Source organism: Eretmochelys imbricata, chromosome 1 (assembly GCF_965152235.1).
Source record: "Eretmochelys imbricata isolate rEreImb1 chromosome 1, rEreImb1.hap1, whole genome shotgun sequence".
Classification (NCBI taxonomy): Eukaryota; Metazoa; Chordata; order Testudines; family Cheloniidae; genus Eretmochelys; species Eretmochelys imbricata.
This window is the reverse complement of record NC_135572.1, coordinates 223,293,488-223,309,739: the sequence shown is the minus strand read 5'-3', so window position 1 is coordinate 223,309,739 and position 16,252 is coordinate 223,293,488. Positions and strand designations below refer to the sequence as shown.

Sequence of the window (16,252 nt, the reverse complement as noted above, 5' to 3'; positions counted from 1 at the left end):
ACCCTCCTCTTGTCATTATTTTCTATACAATTTATTTTTTGTCCTTGCAGAAATATTCATCCTCTATATTTATCGCTAATGGGGAATTCTTTTTACCTGTTTCCTTCAGTTCAGGTGTGAATTACCCAGAGAGAATTTCCCATTTATCTCCTTGGATTCAGGGAAAGTTTCAGATCTGAATTAGGTTTAGGAACAACCATGTTGCTCATCTCAGAATGTTCTCTTGCTGGTGTCTCACTTTTACCACATGCCTGACAGAACATTCAGTGTAAACCCACCTCCCATCAAAGAGCCGGCCATACCCAGAGGTGGCCTGCCCTTGTCTCTTGGTTTGTTGTATCTCAGCCTCTCCCTGTGATGAACCCTGGAAACTGCACAATTCATCTGGCAAGAAACACTTCCACAACAGGGAAGACTTTCAGAAAGGATTTAATATGCAAAAGGAACAAATTCAAGATGAAGAAATTAAAGGCATAAAAAAGCAGGAAACTTCCACCCCTTGAAACAATAGAAAATTATACAAAGAAAGTTTATGAATCTTTTCCCTCTCACACTTATATTTCTTGCAACTTCACACAAATCTTATAAAAACACCTGCTTTGTCTATCAGACTGGAAGGGATTGTCTCTGGACCATCATAACAGAGGGAGCATTTCTAAGAGAAAGAGGTGAAGCGTTTACATCAGCACAAGGTTATTTTGTCCAATCACATTGTTCTGATATTGATCCCCCAGAGTCACAATGTCCCACATCATCATAACCTGTGTCTCCCGGAGGCAGGAACAGGGTTTCCTTCTCCATCCCAGATACACCTTCACTCCTTCGTGAGTGCAGACTCCCACCTGAAAATACCAGAGGAGACACATAGTCAGTGGATCCACTCTATGGTGATGGGCAGCAGCAGAGCAAGGCGGCGTTTACAGCAGTGGTTCTCAAACTTATTTGATCAGCCCCCTTCTTTGTGTCCATTGTAGTTGACACCCCCCACCCCCACCACACAAGTACATCTACTGATTTTAAAAAAATCAATGTCCAACTCTCACTAAGTATGAAAAGGAGTCAGGCATTGAATCACAAAGAGCCATGTAAGTACATAGCTCCCTGGCTGCCAAGCTCTGAAGGCAGGACTACCGCCAGCAGCAGCAGAGAAGTAAGAGTGGCAAAACCATACTCTGCCATCCTTACTTCTGCGCTGCTGCTGGTTGCAGCGCTGCCTTCGAAGCTGGGCACCTGGAAAGTAGCCGCTGCTCTCTGCTCTGGCTTCTCATGCTGCCCCAGAATATATTCTATGCTCCACAGTTTGAGAACCTTTGCTTTACGGTGTGGGCTAGGAATTGTTCCCCCTTCAGTCTTCTGGCTTCGTCTAGAACAAGTTCTAATCCATCATCTCGATACACAGTCTAGAAATTAAAACCTTTGGTTTCCAGACCAGCTAACACTGCCCAGTGCCAGCTATAGCTACCTGTACATTGGTGAAAAAAATCCCAAGCACTTACCAGCCAGGAGCACTTAAGGACATCAGAACTTTCACTCTGCCCTAACAATGAAGATAAGCATCAAGTACTAAGCAATGCACATTTCATCACCACTGCACCTCCTCTGCTCGTGGCAGAACAGGGAGGGGAGTGGAAACTTAGGCCAAGGATAATGGGCTAAGCCCGACTTTTACAGGAAGTGTCATGGGCTCTTTAGCATTTGTGCAGCAGTAACATGACTTTGGTTTATAAGATTCTGCCCAAAAGATACACGTTCAGTAAATAGGTAGGAATCCAGTACATCAAGAGTAGGGCAGCCACACAAGGATTTGAACCTAGAGCTTGAGGGAATCCGAGCTATCCTGCTGGTTTGACCACAAAGTACCACCCAGCACAGATCCTACTTTTCCTCTCTCTATTTCAGGCACTGAAGCCTCTTCTTTGAGGGAATGGAGAAATGAGAGAAGGAGAGTTTTTCTCACAGGCGTTGGGTTGGCCAGCGCTGTTCCCTTGCTGTGTACCCCACATTTCCAGCTACCCCACTCTGCAGAGACACTGTAAAGCGCAAACAGTTCTCCATTCACCTGTCTGTGCATCCCTGTCACTTGCCCCAGTGCCTTTTTCATCATTCTGCCACAAGCCAGGGTCACCTTCAGGGACAGACACTTCTCTGGCATCATCGTAAACAGCCCCTGGGACATCTCCAGGCAGGGCAGGGGCATCTGACGTGAAGATGGGAAGTAATTAAGAGAATATTCACAGTGAAGACAGAAATAAACTACTTGCTGCAGATGCATCAGCCTCACTGGTCCCTGGGGATCTCTCAGCACTTAACTTCCACCTTCAGGGCATTAAGAGAAGCCCTCCTCTGAAACCCTCAGACTGGGGGATTTCACATATCACATTGATTTGATATATTTCAGGAGCTAATTGAGAGGATCCTAGAGCTCCTAGATTACAAGCGTGGGGGGGGGGGCGGGAAGCCAGCTAATAAGGTTGGAACATGGGTCCTTGGGTGTAAAATCTCTATGTTCCCCCCAGCACAGCGTGCCTGACACAGATGTACATAAGCTGGGACAGTGACCTGAGCCAAGTATAGCGTGGGCAGCTCCTGAGCGAACTGCTCCCTCAGTCCTTGCTATGGGCCTTTATTATGCCTTTGGACATCACATGCTTCCCTACACCTGGGCCTCCACACAGCTCTTGTAATGCACCTGATCAGCGCCCCCAGCTTTACACCAATAGATAATACTGGTGGGTGAACTTCCTGGTTTTCTTAACAAACCACTATTGTCCCTACTGGGAAATACAGTTAGTTTTTCGTCAGGGTGACGTTGCTTCCAGGAGGCGGATTAAATGCTCACCTCGGCCATCTGGAGTCTGGGGGACGTCGTTCAAGGCAGGCTCCTCCACGTTATCATAATCCAACTGAGACCCCCCTGGGGAAACTCCCTCTGGAACAGCAAACACCACACTCAGCCCATGGCACCAGCAGCGTCTCTTCAGTGCAAGTGGCCCTTCTAACTAGAGCTGTTTGTCATGGCACATGAGAGGGGAAGTCGCAGGGGCCCATGCTGAGAAGGGCACAAGTCAGAGAACTACAGTAAAACAGGAGCCCCAGAAATAACTCAGGGCCAATCCTGTCCCTGCAGAATCCAACAGCAGCTCTTTTATGTGTTTCAGTGGGAGCAGGATCTGGGCCTGTGCTGAGATAACAGGTTGGAACACAGGCACTGCCAGGCCAGAGCCGGCCTGTGTGAATCCAGCTGATCTCTGCAGACAGGTTTGAATTTTCCTGTTTCACTGGGGAGGGGAAACCTCCCCTCTGCATGAATTAAAGCTCCCACTGGGAGCTCACTGGCCTGATCCTTTGTGAGCTCCTGCTCTCCGCTAGCCTTTCAGGCAGCCCAGGGCTCAACTTGGCAGCTCTCCAGCTTCTCAGCAGAACTGGCTCATCTGCTCAGTGTCTCCCCCACCCAGCCGCAGGTTAAACTCCCACAGGGCCCAAATCATGGACTCCCTTGAGAGCAGCTGGGGTAGAAATGCCGCCCTGTTTATAATTAGAGATGGGGCCAGGCTGGGAAGTTCAGGTCCAGGATTTTGCTTCAGCCTGTTATAGCGACAGGTGCCAGCCCCAAAACTGAGATCCGAAGCTGGGGTCAGAATCTGCAAATCCCCCCTCCCACAAAGTTCTGGTGGGTTTGGATCAATGAGTTGGGCTGAGCCCATCTGTAATTATAACATAGGACAATCTTATGTGAGCAACAAGGGTGATGTCGTGGTGGGAATCTGCTATCGACCTCCGGACCAGGGGGATGAGGTGGACGAGGCTTTCTTCAGGCAACTCACGGAAGTTACTAGATCACAGGCCCTGGTTCTCATGGGAGACTTCAATCACCCTGATATCTGCTGGGAGAGCAATATAGCGGTGCACAGACAATCCAGGAAATTTTTGGAAAGGGTAGGGGACAATTTCCTGGTGCATGTGCTGGAGGAACCAACTAGGGGCAGAGCTCTTCTTGACCTGCCGCTCACAAACCGGGAAGAATTAGTAGGGGAAGCTAAAGTGGATGGGAACCTGGGAGGCAGTGACCATGAGATGGTCGAGTTCAGGATCCTGACACAGGGAAGAAAGGAGAGCAGCAGAATACGGACCCTGGACTTCAGAAAAGCAGACTTTGACTCCCTCCGGGAACTGATGAGCAGGATCCCCTGGGAGAATAACATGAGGGGGAAAGGAGTCCAGGAGAGCTGCCTGTATTTTAAAGAATCCTTATTGAGGTTACAGGGACAAACCATCCCGATGTGTAGAAAGAATAGTAAATATGGCAGGCGACCAGCTTGGCTTAACAGTGAAATCCTTGCTGATCTTAAACAAAAAAAAGAAGCTTACAAGAAGTGGAAGATTAGACAAATGACCAGGGAAGAGTATAAAAATATTGCTCAGGGATGCAGGAGTGAAATCAGGAAGGCCAAATCACACCTGGAGTTGCAGCTAGCAAGAGATGTTAAGAGTAACAAGAAGGGTTTCTTCAGGTATGTTAGCAACAAGAAGAAAGTCAAGGAAAGCGTGGGACCCTAACTGAATGAGGGAGGCAACCTAGTGACAGAGGATGTGGAAAAAGCTAATGTATTCAATGCTTCTTTTGCCTCTGTCTTCACGAACAAGGTCAGCTCCCAGACTACTGCACTGCGCAGCACAGCATGGGGAGGAGGTGACCAGCCCTCTGTGGAGAAAGAAGTGGTTCGGGACTATTTAGAAAAGCAGGAAGAGCACAAGTCCATGGGGCCGGATGCACTGCATCCGAGAGTGCTAAAGGAGTTGGCAGATGTGATTGCAGAGCCGTTGGCCATTATCTTTGAAAACTCATGGCGATCGGGGGAAGTCCCAGAGGACTGGAAAAAGGCTAATGTAGTGCCCATCTTTAAAAAAGGGAAGAAGGAGGATCCTGGGAACTACAGGCCAGTCAGCCTCACCTCAGTCCCTGGAAAAATAATGGAGCAGGTCCTCAAGGAATCAATTCTGAAGCACTTAGGGGAGAGGAAAGTGATCAGGAACAGTCAGCATGGATTCACAAAGGGCAAGTCATGTCTGACTAATCTAATTGCCTTCTATGATGAGATGACTGGCTCTGTGGATGAGGGGAAAGCGGTGGACATGTTGTTCCTTGACTTTAGCAAAGCTTTTGACACGGTCTCCCACAGTATTCTTGCCAGCAAGTTAAAGAAGTATGGGCTGGATGAATGGACTATAAGGTGGATAGAAAGTTGGCTAGATTGTCGGGCTCAACGGGTAGTGATCAATGGCTCCATGTCTAGTTGGTAGCCCGTATCAAGTGGAGTGCCCCAGGGGTCGGTCCTGGGGCCTGTTTTGTTCAATATCTTCATAAATGATCTGGAGGATGGTGTGGATTGCACCCTCAGCAAGTTTGCAGATGACACTAAACTGGAAGGAGAGGTAGATACGCTGGATGGTAGGGATAGGATACATAGGGCCCTAGACAAATTAGAGGATTGGGCCAAAAGAAATCTGATGAGGTTCAACAAGGACAAGTGCAGAGTCCTGCACTTAGGATGGAAGAATCCCATGCACCGCTACAGAATAGGGACCGAATGGCTCAGCAGCAGTTCTGCAGAAAAAGACCTAGGGGTTACAGTGGACGAGAAGCTGGATATGAGTTAACAGTGTGCCCTTGTTGCTAAGAAGGCCAATGGCATTTTGGGATGTATACGTAGGGGCATTGCCAGCAGATCAAGAGACGTGATCGTTCCCTTCTATTCGACATTGTTGAGGCCTCATCTGGAGTACTGTGTCCAGTTTTGGGCCCCCCACTACAAGAAGGATGTGGAAAAATTGGAAAGAGTCCACTGGAGGGCAACAAAAATGATTAGGGGACTGGAACGCATGACTTATGAGGAGAGGCTGAGGGAACTGGGCTTGTTTAGTCTGCGGAAGAGAAGAATGAGGGGGGATTTGATAGCTGCTTTCAACTACCTGAAAGGGGGTTCCAAAGAGGATGGCTCTAGACTGTTCTCAGTGGTAGCTGGTGACAGAACAAGGAGTAATGGTCTCAAGTTGAAGTGGGGAACGTTTAGGTTGGATATTAGGAAAAACTTTTTCACTAGGAGGGTGGTGAAACACTGGAATGCGTTAGCTAGGGAGGTGGTGGAATCTCCTTCCTTCGAAGTTTTTAAGGTCAGGCTTGACAAAGCCCTGGGTGGGATGATTTAGTTGAGGATTGTTCCTGCTTTGAGCAGGAGGTTGGACTAGATGACCTCCTGAGGTCCCTTCCAACCCTGATATTCTGTGATTCTGATTCTATGATTGATTCCTCTCTCTCTTGGGGAGAAGAGACTAGCCCTGCTGGGCACTGACGCCTCCACCCAAAGACACTGACCCGTCTCCTCCAGCTCCTCACCTGGGGAGGTCACTGGGAGTCACTCAGTGTGCTCAGGAGATGGTCACATGTTCCCATCCTGAGATTCTGACAGAAATCCTGTTCAATGGGATGAGACCCGACTGTGTAAAATGGGAACCGTGTGAGGGGAAATGGCTGCGATTGCAGAAAGTGTCATAGAAATTCTGTTCTCTGCCCAGATTTTGGGTCTCTTGGCCTGAGTCTGCCCCTCCCCCATTACCTTGTTCTGATCCAGGATCATTTTCCCCCTCGCTGTCCCCAGTGTAATACTGCAGCTTCGTCACTGAATCATCTGAATAGGAGACTGGAGAGACGAGAACCAGAAATTCATCACAGTGAGAACAGAACAACTGTGGGACTGGGAACACATCCGGGGCCTGGAGCAGGATTTCCAGTCTCAGTCTATACCTTCCTCTACAGGACGTGGTGACTCACAGCAACTCCGAGTAGTGAGAGTCTGACACAGACTCCCCAAGAGAAATCTCCATGTTATTGTGGTAAATGTGACTGAGGGGATGATACAATCTGACCTGAAGGATGCTGTGGTGAGTGAAAGGCACGTCTCTGGCTGCTGGTCCAGGGAAGTTCCACAACTGTCCTGGCCTCCTCAGCCACAGAGGGGACTCCTCCTTCTTAAGGGTAAATACCCACCTACCCCATAAATCAGTCGATCAGCTCTCCATGGTGTTTCCAGATTAAACCAAGAAAGGCCCAAAGCAGAGTCTGTGATTCATAAATTTGTTAGTCTCTAAGGTGCCACAAGTACCCCTTTTCTTTTTGTCATTCACTGTAACCATCTTGGCAGTGATGCTGGGGGATGCCCTGAGCATGTTCTCAGAGCTCCACCACAGCAGAGCCCTTGGGCAGGATGTTCCCATCAGACATTGAGACAAAATGGCACAAAGGATAAAAGGGCCAGGATTCAAACTCATGAGGCTCTCCTGGGCTGGTCTCTCTGCTCCAGGGGCAGGAGGGAGCTGACACAACAGACCAGTGGCTGCGGTGGGAGGGGGGCAAAGAACATCCCCTGCTCCAGTGCTCCAAAGAAGTTTTCAAATGATAGTTTAGCCTGCCCCAGACAGTCGCTTTCCTGACCCCTCACTGGTTACACGCCAAGGCTGCAGGACGGGCAGATGGGAAATTAATTGTTCCTAGAATTGGGACACTCAGTGTCCGGTGGGAAGGAAATCCATCTCTCTCAGTCTACATGAGTAACTGCTGGTCTCACCACAGACCCAGCTCCCACAGCTAGATCTTGGTAAAAAAAACAGGTGGTTTGGTTTTCTGACCATTGGGGGAAAAAAGAAAAACATAAGATTGTTTTTAGTTGAGCCAAAAATGATTTTTTTTTTGTCAATTTTTGGGAAATGCAAAAGTAAAAAAAAAAGCTTAATGTTGAATGAAACCATATGGTGTTCTTTTGGACATTTGTTAATTTTTGTTTATTTGTTTTCTTTCCGATAATATTAAAGGAAATTTCTAATGGAAAAGTAATATCCAATTGAAAAAAACAAAATGTTTTCTTTAGAAAGTGTTGAAATGAAATGAATCATTCTGTGTGTATTTGGAACAATTGGGTGAAATTGATAGGAATTTGTGAAATGTTTCGGTGTCTCTGAATCTGCACTTTTCACCAAAACATTTCATAACGGAGACTTTTGCCCAGCTCCAGTGACAAGCTCACAGGGCTGAAGCTGCAGTGATTTAAATCTGGGTCAGGGCCTCTGATGGATGGGGCATTAGATAGCTGCTCCCTGTTAAGAGTGAGACCCACAGACCTGAGTGACTGAACATCTCCTGCTTTTTTCTCATCAGGTTATAATCAATCTCCTCGTACACGGCCTCAGAGAAGGGATCCAAGGGTCTTCTGGAGCCTGAAAACAAAGGGCAGGGTTTGCACAGGGTCATTGAAACCAGAGATGGGAAATACTATGGGATCATCCAGCCCCTCCCCGTGGGCTCAGTGCAAGCCTGAACCCTACCGCACATTCCCAGTGCTGGAATTTAAATGAGCCAGGTGACAGGGTTTCTTTCCATCACAGCCCTTTGATGATGGTTCCCAGGGCTAATTCTCTGTCAGGAAGCTTCCTCACATTTATCTTAAATGTTTTTTAATCTCATCTCATTATTTCTGGTTATTCCCCTTTGGAGCAGCTTAAATAATTCTTCCCCCACGCAGGTTTTTCTCTGCAAAATGGTGAGAACATCTTTTTTTTCATCGAGTTTAAGGCCAGACGGGACCATTAGAACATCTAGTCTGATCTCCTGTATAATACAGGCCATTGCATTTCACCCAGATTCCTCTAGGTTTGAGCCGAAAGATGCACTTAGAGTAAAGCATTTCAGTCCTCAGGAGAATAAACTCTTGTGTGCCAAAGTCAGAAAGCAGGAGCGAGTAAGGTGCCACCGATGCCGAAGGGCCCCACAGTGGCAGGGAACTGGTTCCCTGAGAGATGCCTTGATAATCCTGGCAGGTGATCCACGCTCCATGCTTCAGAGGAAGAGGAAAATCCCCCAAGGTCTCTTTTTGCCAATCTGACCTGGGGGGAAATTTCTTCCTGACCCCAAATCTGACAATTGGTTTGACCCTGAACATGTGGAAAAGACCACCTATCTTCGAAAGAGGTTTCTCTGTATCATCTCAGAGGACTGGTCCAGCCCATCCAGTGACACATATCCCTCTGTAGCTAACGCCTGATGCTTCAGAGGAGGGCAAGAAACAAAATGAAGCAAAACAAAACACAAAGATGGGGGCTTCCCAGAATTCCTTCCTGACCCCTGCAGGAGACTGGATGAAGCCCTGAAGCATGAGATCTGATTATAGTCATTGTCTTTCTGCAAAGTTGTGAATGTTACATGTATGTTGATGGCAGTCCCATCCTCTATCTTCTTGCCAAGGAGCTGGTAGCTAATGTTTGTATAAAGTGTGTTATAGATGTAAAATCCCCGACAAGTGCCAGCTTTGAATACAAGACAGTAAAATGCTCCTTTCCCACACTTCTGCTTCCTAAGATTGTCTTTTCTACTGGATCACGCTCTTCACAACTATTTACCACAGCTCTATTTTTATACACCTTTTTTCCTTGACAATATTTCCAATTTCTCTCGGTCCCTTTTCCATGATGTCTCTCCTCATGATATTCAGATCCCCTCCCTGTGGCAGATACTGCAGCTCCAGGCAGTATCTTTGGGAACCACTGTATTAAAGCTATGAATGGTTTATGTTCTTCTGCATGTCGGAGGGTTACCACAGCTCCTCCAGGAAGAAAAAACACTGAGTGTGTGTGGGGGGGGTGTGGGGGGGTGATTAAGGTGAATCACTGAGATTGTAAACAACTCCAGAAAGGTAACAACCTTCAGAGTGGTTTATACAGACTGGTTCAAACTGGGTTACCAGAGACCAAGAGACAATGGAGGACTTCTGATATGAAAGGCTGAGTTTAAAAAGACTCAAGGCCTTCATTTTGATTCTGCAAATGGGCAGGACCTTCTGTCCATGGGGATCCCAACACGGAATCGTTGGAGGGATGTTGATCTACCAGGCTGCCCATGAGGAAGATGGGTGAATTCTGGTATGTTCAGCAAGTGTGGAGGAATTTTTATTGTTTTTAATGTTTTCTCTGTCACACTTTTATCCTAGGAATAAGGTGTAATCTGCTGAGAGAGAGCTGGGTGGTAACTTGTAACTGCTCGCAATGCCCTGCTCATAGCCCTTGAGAAGAAAGCACAGCATGGGGGCTGGCCTGTAGGCAGACTGGTTTGCTGGTGTTATCACAGTGGAAGGCAGGGGGCTGTGCAGCCTTAAAAACCCCTGGCCACAAGGAGATGGGACAGGGGGTTCCCACCCAGAGACAGGTGGCAGCAGGAGGCCTGAGTAGGCACTCCTGGAGTGGATCACCGGAGGGTGGGGGCGGGTGGGGATACAGATGCCATTTCTCTGAAACTGTAAAGGTCCCTAGCTAGGATCATCTCCAGATTTCATGGCTGGGCTGTTCCACTGCCAGACAGTTAATGAAATATTCAATGAGAGGAGTTAACCGGCACCCTTGGCCACCCCACCCAGCCTGGTATCGCCCCTCACCCTGACACCCTGCAGCCCCCCTGCTATTGCAGAAACATTTCACACAGTGACACCAATCAGGACCCACCTCTGCGCTGTGCCCTGGCACTTCGCACCTGCGCCCCCAGGATGATTAAGACCAGGCAGAGCAGGGCCCCCAGGATAATGCAGATGACCACGGGCACTGTGACTCTCCCACTGTTGGTCAGAGGGCGGCGCGGGGGAGCTGGATGGAAATGAACATGTGACAGGGAGAGATTAGCCTGTGAGAGTCCTGGGATCCCAGGGAGCTCCCCAGTCACTCATTGCAGGGCCCAGGACAGCAGGGTAATGGGCTGGGACACAGTCTGTGCACCATGGGGGCAGCTCACAGCATGCTATTTAAATCATGGGCCTTGCCCAGTTAGCTGGAGCCAGCAGACAGGAATCCTCTGGCTCAGCACAGCCTGCAGCTCCCACCCCGGTGTCATTCCCCCTCAGATGTCACAAGCCATGGAAAGGAGCTCCTTCCCTCAGGCTGCAGCTTGCAGCTCCTCTGCTGTGACCCAGCACCAGGGAAATTTAACCCTTGATGGGAGGAAGGGGATGCTTTAACTGGAGTATTTGGAAAATCTGTCCTCTCCGTCAGACTTGCAAAATTAAAGGGAGGAAACTTGGAACCTGTAGTAAGGGAGAGGTAACGTGTTTGTTCCTGAGGGGGATCCTCACCTCTGAGAGTCCCTGGTTGTCTTCAGCTGTCACCTCCACAAACTCCCTCACAGCAGCACAGGACCTGTTTGTTAGTGATTTAGGGCCCAAGTCCCTTGTGCTCTGTGCAGCAATGAGGACTCTCATAAGAAACCAGCACAGTGGGGCCTGTGATGGATGCAGGGGCTATGTGGGCTGATGCCTGAGCCAGTCTGACACCACAAAGGTTCCACCCCTCAACATCCAGGATGCTCCAGCACTCAGGAGATGGGAGGGCCTGGTCTGGGACCAAAGGGGATGGGTGGGCTAAACCATCCTTTTCCCTGAATATTACAGCATGTAGCAGAAACATCTCCTGTCACTCACCTGAGCAATTCACGGCAGCATCTTCCTTATGACCACAGTTGCTCTCACCCCAGGGCCTGGCAGGACAGTCCCAGAGAGATGACTCTGTCCCTCTGCAATTCAACGTCTCCACCCAGATGGGACCAGTCCCCTCGCCGAATGCAGCCTCGCCCGGGGCAGATACAGCAGAGCCACAGCCCAGTTGTTGACACACAACGTTAGCATCCGCCATGTCCCAGGAGTCATCACAAACTGTTCCCCACGAGCCACGGTACCAAACCTCCACTCTCCCCGAGCATCTGTCCTCTCCTCCCACAATGCGTAACTTGTCCTGGTCTAGAAATGCAGAAACCTCACATGTTACTGGGACAACTTAGGGACCACGAGGGAGACAGTGAGAAGCAGAGATACCTGTGCAGCTTGGAGAGTTCGGGCATTCGGCAAACAGGGTCTGAGTTGGTTTTGGTTTTTTTCCTATGGAGAGAAAAAGCTGAGGTGAATGCAATGGGCTGTGTGTGTGATGTGGAAGTAGAATTTATCTGTATTTTAACCCCCTAATTTCAGCACTGTGTGAACTGAAATGTGAACGCTGGGTCACTTAATACCTAATTAATTTGCTATTCAGCTGTTACTCAGACACACAGGCCGGCATGCACCCAGACTTGTGGGGGATTCCAGTTCTGACCCAAACTGCACAGCCTGGGTCCATCTCTGATAGTTCATCCCAAAAGGATTAATAACTACAGAGCTGTCTCATGACGGTCTCTAGGGAGAGGCTTTTCTTGGCTCTCAGACTACCTTATCGCAGTGTCCAACACCGGTCTCTTTTAAAATTAATTGATTAACTTCCATGTTTGTTGTTAATCAGAAAAATGCTTATTCCTATAAAACATCATGAAAATATGTTTGTATCTTGTGTTGAGAATTTAAATCTGCCTACACTGAGATGTAAACAACAACAAAAATTCTATCCTAACCTTTCCATTAATTAAACATCGTTTGCATGTGAGTTTGCACGCGCGCATGCAGGTAGTTTCAGAATTACCAGTGCAAGAAATATGGGTCCCTTCAGCTCGGTTATCACATGACCTTGGATTCCAGGGCTCTGACGGGCACTGCCAGAGGGAGCTGTGCTGCTCACTGCATGCAACGTGGTCCAGCCACGTGGGACCAGAACCTGGTCCATATTCAAAGTCACTTGCAATCTGCCCTCCGTCCCCACAGTTCAGCTGTTTGCAGACAATTGCTGGGGTGACTCCAGACATCTGATTGGAGCAAACACTGCCCCACGTCCCAGTGTAGAAAACCTCCAGCCGCCCTGCACAGTCACTGTTGCTCACCAGCCTCAGATCTGTGAACTCTAGAAGGAAATGCAGAAAAAGGGAATTTAAATCATTTGATTCTGAAATGAACTGGGGTGTGAAGAGTGAAATCCCAGCGATTGCTAATGATCCTGTGCATCATTCTGCAGGAGCAACGGCTAGGGAAACACTCCAAGAGTAAGAGATGCTTTTAGACACTACAGGCCCCTTAGAAATACAGTGGGCATCTCTGGAAGGCCACCATTTACCAGCAGCTACATACAGATTGTAATAGATAACGGCTGGGAAGGATTGTGACATTGGCAGGCCAGATGCCAGCTCTTGCCCAGGCTGCAGGCCTTGGCTGAAAACTTACAATCTCGTAGCTGGAGACCAGGCAGGGTCACATGTGTGTGAGTTTTGCTGAAAACAGGTATTAGTCTTGGAAGAATGTATTGAGTGTTTAGACTTTATGAAATGCTGGTTAGTTGCTGTGGGCACTAATCTCACTTGTAATGTTTGTGGTCCATGCTACAAGAACATATGCAAGTTTTGCTTTATACTGAAAATGTTTGCTCTGAACTTGTGAACTCAGGCACGGGAATGATCCCCGCCGCCCATCCCCTGCATGTAGTACATGCAGAAGGTCTTATCCCATGGCTTTGAAGGCTGGAAGAGGGAAATAAAAATAATAGATGGGAAGAGTTTTCATCTTTTTGGCTGTTTGAACTGTGACAGGGCTAAAGAAACCAAACTGAAGCCCGAGACCCCAAGGGGTTACCCCTGGGTCAGCGCTGAAGGACATTTGGACTTGACAGATCACTACAACTCTGTCACTCCGAGGATATAAATGGTAACTCATTTGCGTGTAGATGATTGCTTGCTTTAACCGTGTAAACAACCCTTTTATTTCTTTTTCCTAGTGAATAAACCTGTACATACTTTATTACAGGATTGGCTACAGACATTGTCTTTGGTGTTAGATCCAGGGTACCAAGTGAACTGAGTAGGTGGCTGGTCTCTTGGGATTGGAAGAAACCTGAATGTGATGTGATTTTTGGTGTAAATGACCACTTATCACTAAGTCCAGTTTGTTTGGGTGACAATAGACTGGAGAGTCTAAGGGGACTGTCTGTGACTCCATGGTAAGATAGATACAGTGACCCAGGACTAAGTTCCCTCTAAGCTGCGTGGCCATGTGGACACACAGAAGGCTATCAAAGGCCACATAGGCACGCAGCCACAGGGGCCTAGACTGGAGAGGCACCTCTTCCCCAGCCCCAGAGCTGCCGCAGTGGGGAGAGGTGCCTCTCCCCTGGCCCCAGGCTGCTGCAGCAAGAGAGGCCTTGGGGGAGTCCTCTCTTCCTGCTGCAGCCCCAGGGCAGCCAGAACTACAAACCCCTCATCCCTGGCCCCACCCCAGAGCTCGCACCCCCCAGCCAGAGCTCTCACCCCGTGCACAGCCACCCTCTGCCCCAGCCCTGGGCTGCCTCCCACATTCTGAACCCCGCAGCCCCAACCCCACCACACATCACCTCTAGACTGGTGCACAGAACAAAATTCATTCCGCACATGGATGTAAAAATTAGAGGGAACATTGGTCCAGGAGTTCACATCTGTTACAGACTTGGTGAAATCTACTTATAGAACACACCAGCAGTTTGGGTTATTGCCTTGTTTCTCACCATCTGCCCTGAGGTGGGCACTCAGTGCCATGAGCCACTCCAGACAGTGTGACAGGGATCATGAGATCAAATAATTTGACCTTCTGTAAAACAGCTGCATAGAGCCTAATAACTTGAGTTTGATATAAGCATAACTTCCAGAAAGGCATCCAGTCTAGACAGGAAGACTTCAAGAGATGCAGAATGCACCATTTCCCCGGTAGTTTGTTCCGATGGTTAATCACCCGCCCTGTTAAAAACCTGGGCCTTATTTCTGATCTGAATTTGTCTGGTTTCAGCTTCTAGCCATTGACTCTTGTTCTGCCTTTCTGCATTAGATTAAAGAGCCCTTTAGGAAGTGGTATGTTCTCCTTGTGAAGGGACTTATGCCCTGTAATCAAGTTACCTCTTGGTCATTTTGATAAGCTAAACAGATTCAGCATCTGAAATCTCTCACTGTAAGGCTTTTATTCATCAGATCACTTTTGTGGCTCTTCTCTGCTCCAATTTTTGTGGACATCAGAACTGGACACAGTATTCCAGTATCTGTCTCACCAGCACCAGGTACAACAGTAAAATTTAGTCCCTACTCCTACTCACTACTCCCCTGTTTATACATCCAAGGTTCGCATTAGCCCGTTTTGCCACACATGGCACTGGGAGCTCATGTTCAGTTATTTCTCCACTAGGACCCTACATCCTTTTCAGTCACTGCTTTCCATGATACAATCCCCTTCAGATACCTGAGATGCAGCCTTCTAGCATTAGGGAAATCTTTCAATATCTCCAACACCTCTGGATGGGAGCTGAGGACTTTCTAATGGTGACCCTGGTAGGTAGTTACACAAGGGAAAGGGAGGCAGAGACAGTCAGGGAGAGTATCATTCTCAGCAATCTCCTTAAACATCTGCCCGCTCCATTTAATCCGCTGGTTACCAGGCTCATGTGAGCATTCCCAGAACAGACCTGAGCAGAGAACTCCCGCATCCTCTTTGTGTCTGCAGTTGTGCTGGCCCCAGCCCCCGGAAGGACACGCCCAGAGATCGGATTCCTTCCCAGAGCAGTTCACATCGTCCAGCCAGATCTGCCCGGATCCTTGCCCGTAATGAGCAGAGACAGTTGCATTGATGGCACGTCCACATCCCAGTTGTTTGCAAACGACATCGGAGTCTGACAGATCCCAGGAATCATCACAGACTGTCCCCCAGCTGCCATTGTAATAAATCTCCACTCTCCCGGCACAGCGACCTGTCCCATTCACCAGTCTGATCCGCCAGCTTCCTGCAGGGATAGATCCCAGCTGTTAATATGTATTTTCCTGCTGAACAGAAAATGTTTGTGAGATTTGGAAATGAATCACCTGAGCAAAGGACACCGACATCCTCAGCAATTCCTGCCTGGGCTGTCTCAGACGTGGAGATGTCACAGAGAGTCAGACGAGTCTCATTTCCTGCACACTGGACCCTTCTCAGCCCCACAGGGCCCGTTCCATTCTCAGACTTCGGGGGGATAAAAGCTTTCTCAGCGACTCCGCACTGGAGCTCCCTGCACACCACGCTGGCATCGTTCATGTCCCACTGGTCATCCAGCACTCTGCCCCACACACCACGGAGGGAAATCTCAACTCTCCCGTCACACCGGCTCTCTCCATTCAGGAGTCTGAGTGATTCAGAGTGACCTGGGCTCAGGAGAGATGGGAAACACACTGAATAACACTCTGTCTTATACATTAGAAATAATGCACATGAAATTGTTGACTATTTCTCAAAAAGAAGGTATAAGCCAGTGATCAGAGTGTGTC

The 16,252-nt window shown here is 48.5% G+C and overlaps 1 protein-coding gene across 1 annotated transcript in view; it reads right to left on the bottom strand.

Moving 5' to 3' along the window:
- Positions 1-568: 568 nt before the first annotated feature.
- The window catches only part of LOC144268907 (antigen WC1.1-like), a 62,338-nt gene continuing 46,654 nt past the window's right edge, over positions 569-16,252 (bottom strand). Inside the window, exons 5-15 of the mRNA XM_077824231.1 lie at positions 15,812-16,129; positions 15,418-15,732; positions 12,532-12,846; positions 11,898-11,960; positions 11,508-11,822; positions 10,543-10,728; positions 8,173-8,268; positions 6,615-6,698; positions 2,840-2,929; positions 2,060-2,197; positions 569-842 (exon numbers count right to left, since the gene is read on the bottom strand). Coding sequence (XP_077680357.1) covers positions 694-842; positions 2,060-2,197; positions 2,840-2,929; positions 6,615-6,698; positions 8,173-8,268; positions 10,543-10,728; positions 11,508-11,822; positions 11,898-11,960; positions 12,532-12,846; positions 15,418-15,732; positions 15,812-16,129 — 2,069 coding nt within the window. The 3' untranslated portion in view covers positions 569-693. The remainder of the gene's footprint in view (positions 843-2,059; positions 2,198-2,839; positions 2,930-6,614; positions 6,699-8,172; positions 8,269-10,542; positions 10,729-11,507; positions 11,823-11,897; positions 11,961-12,531; positions 12,847-15,417; positions 15,733-15,811; positions 16,130-16,252) is intronic.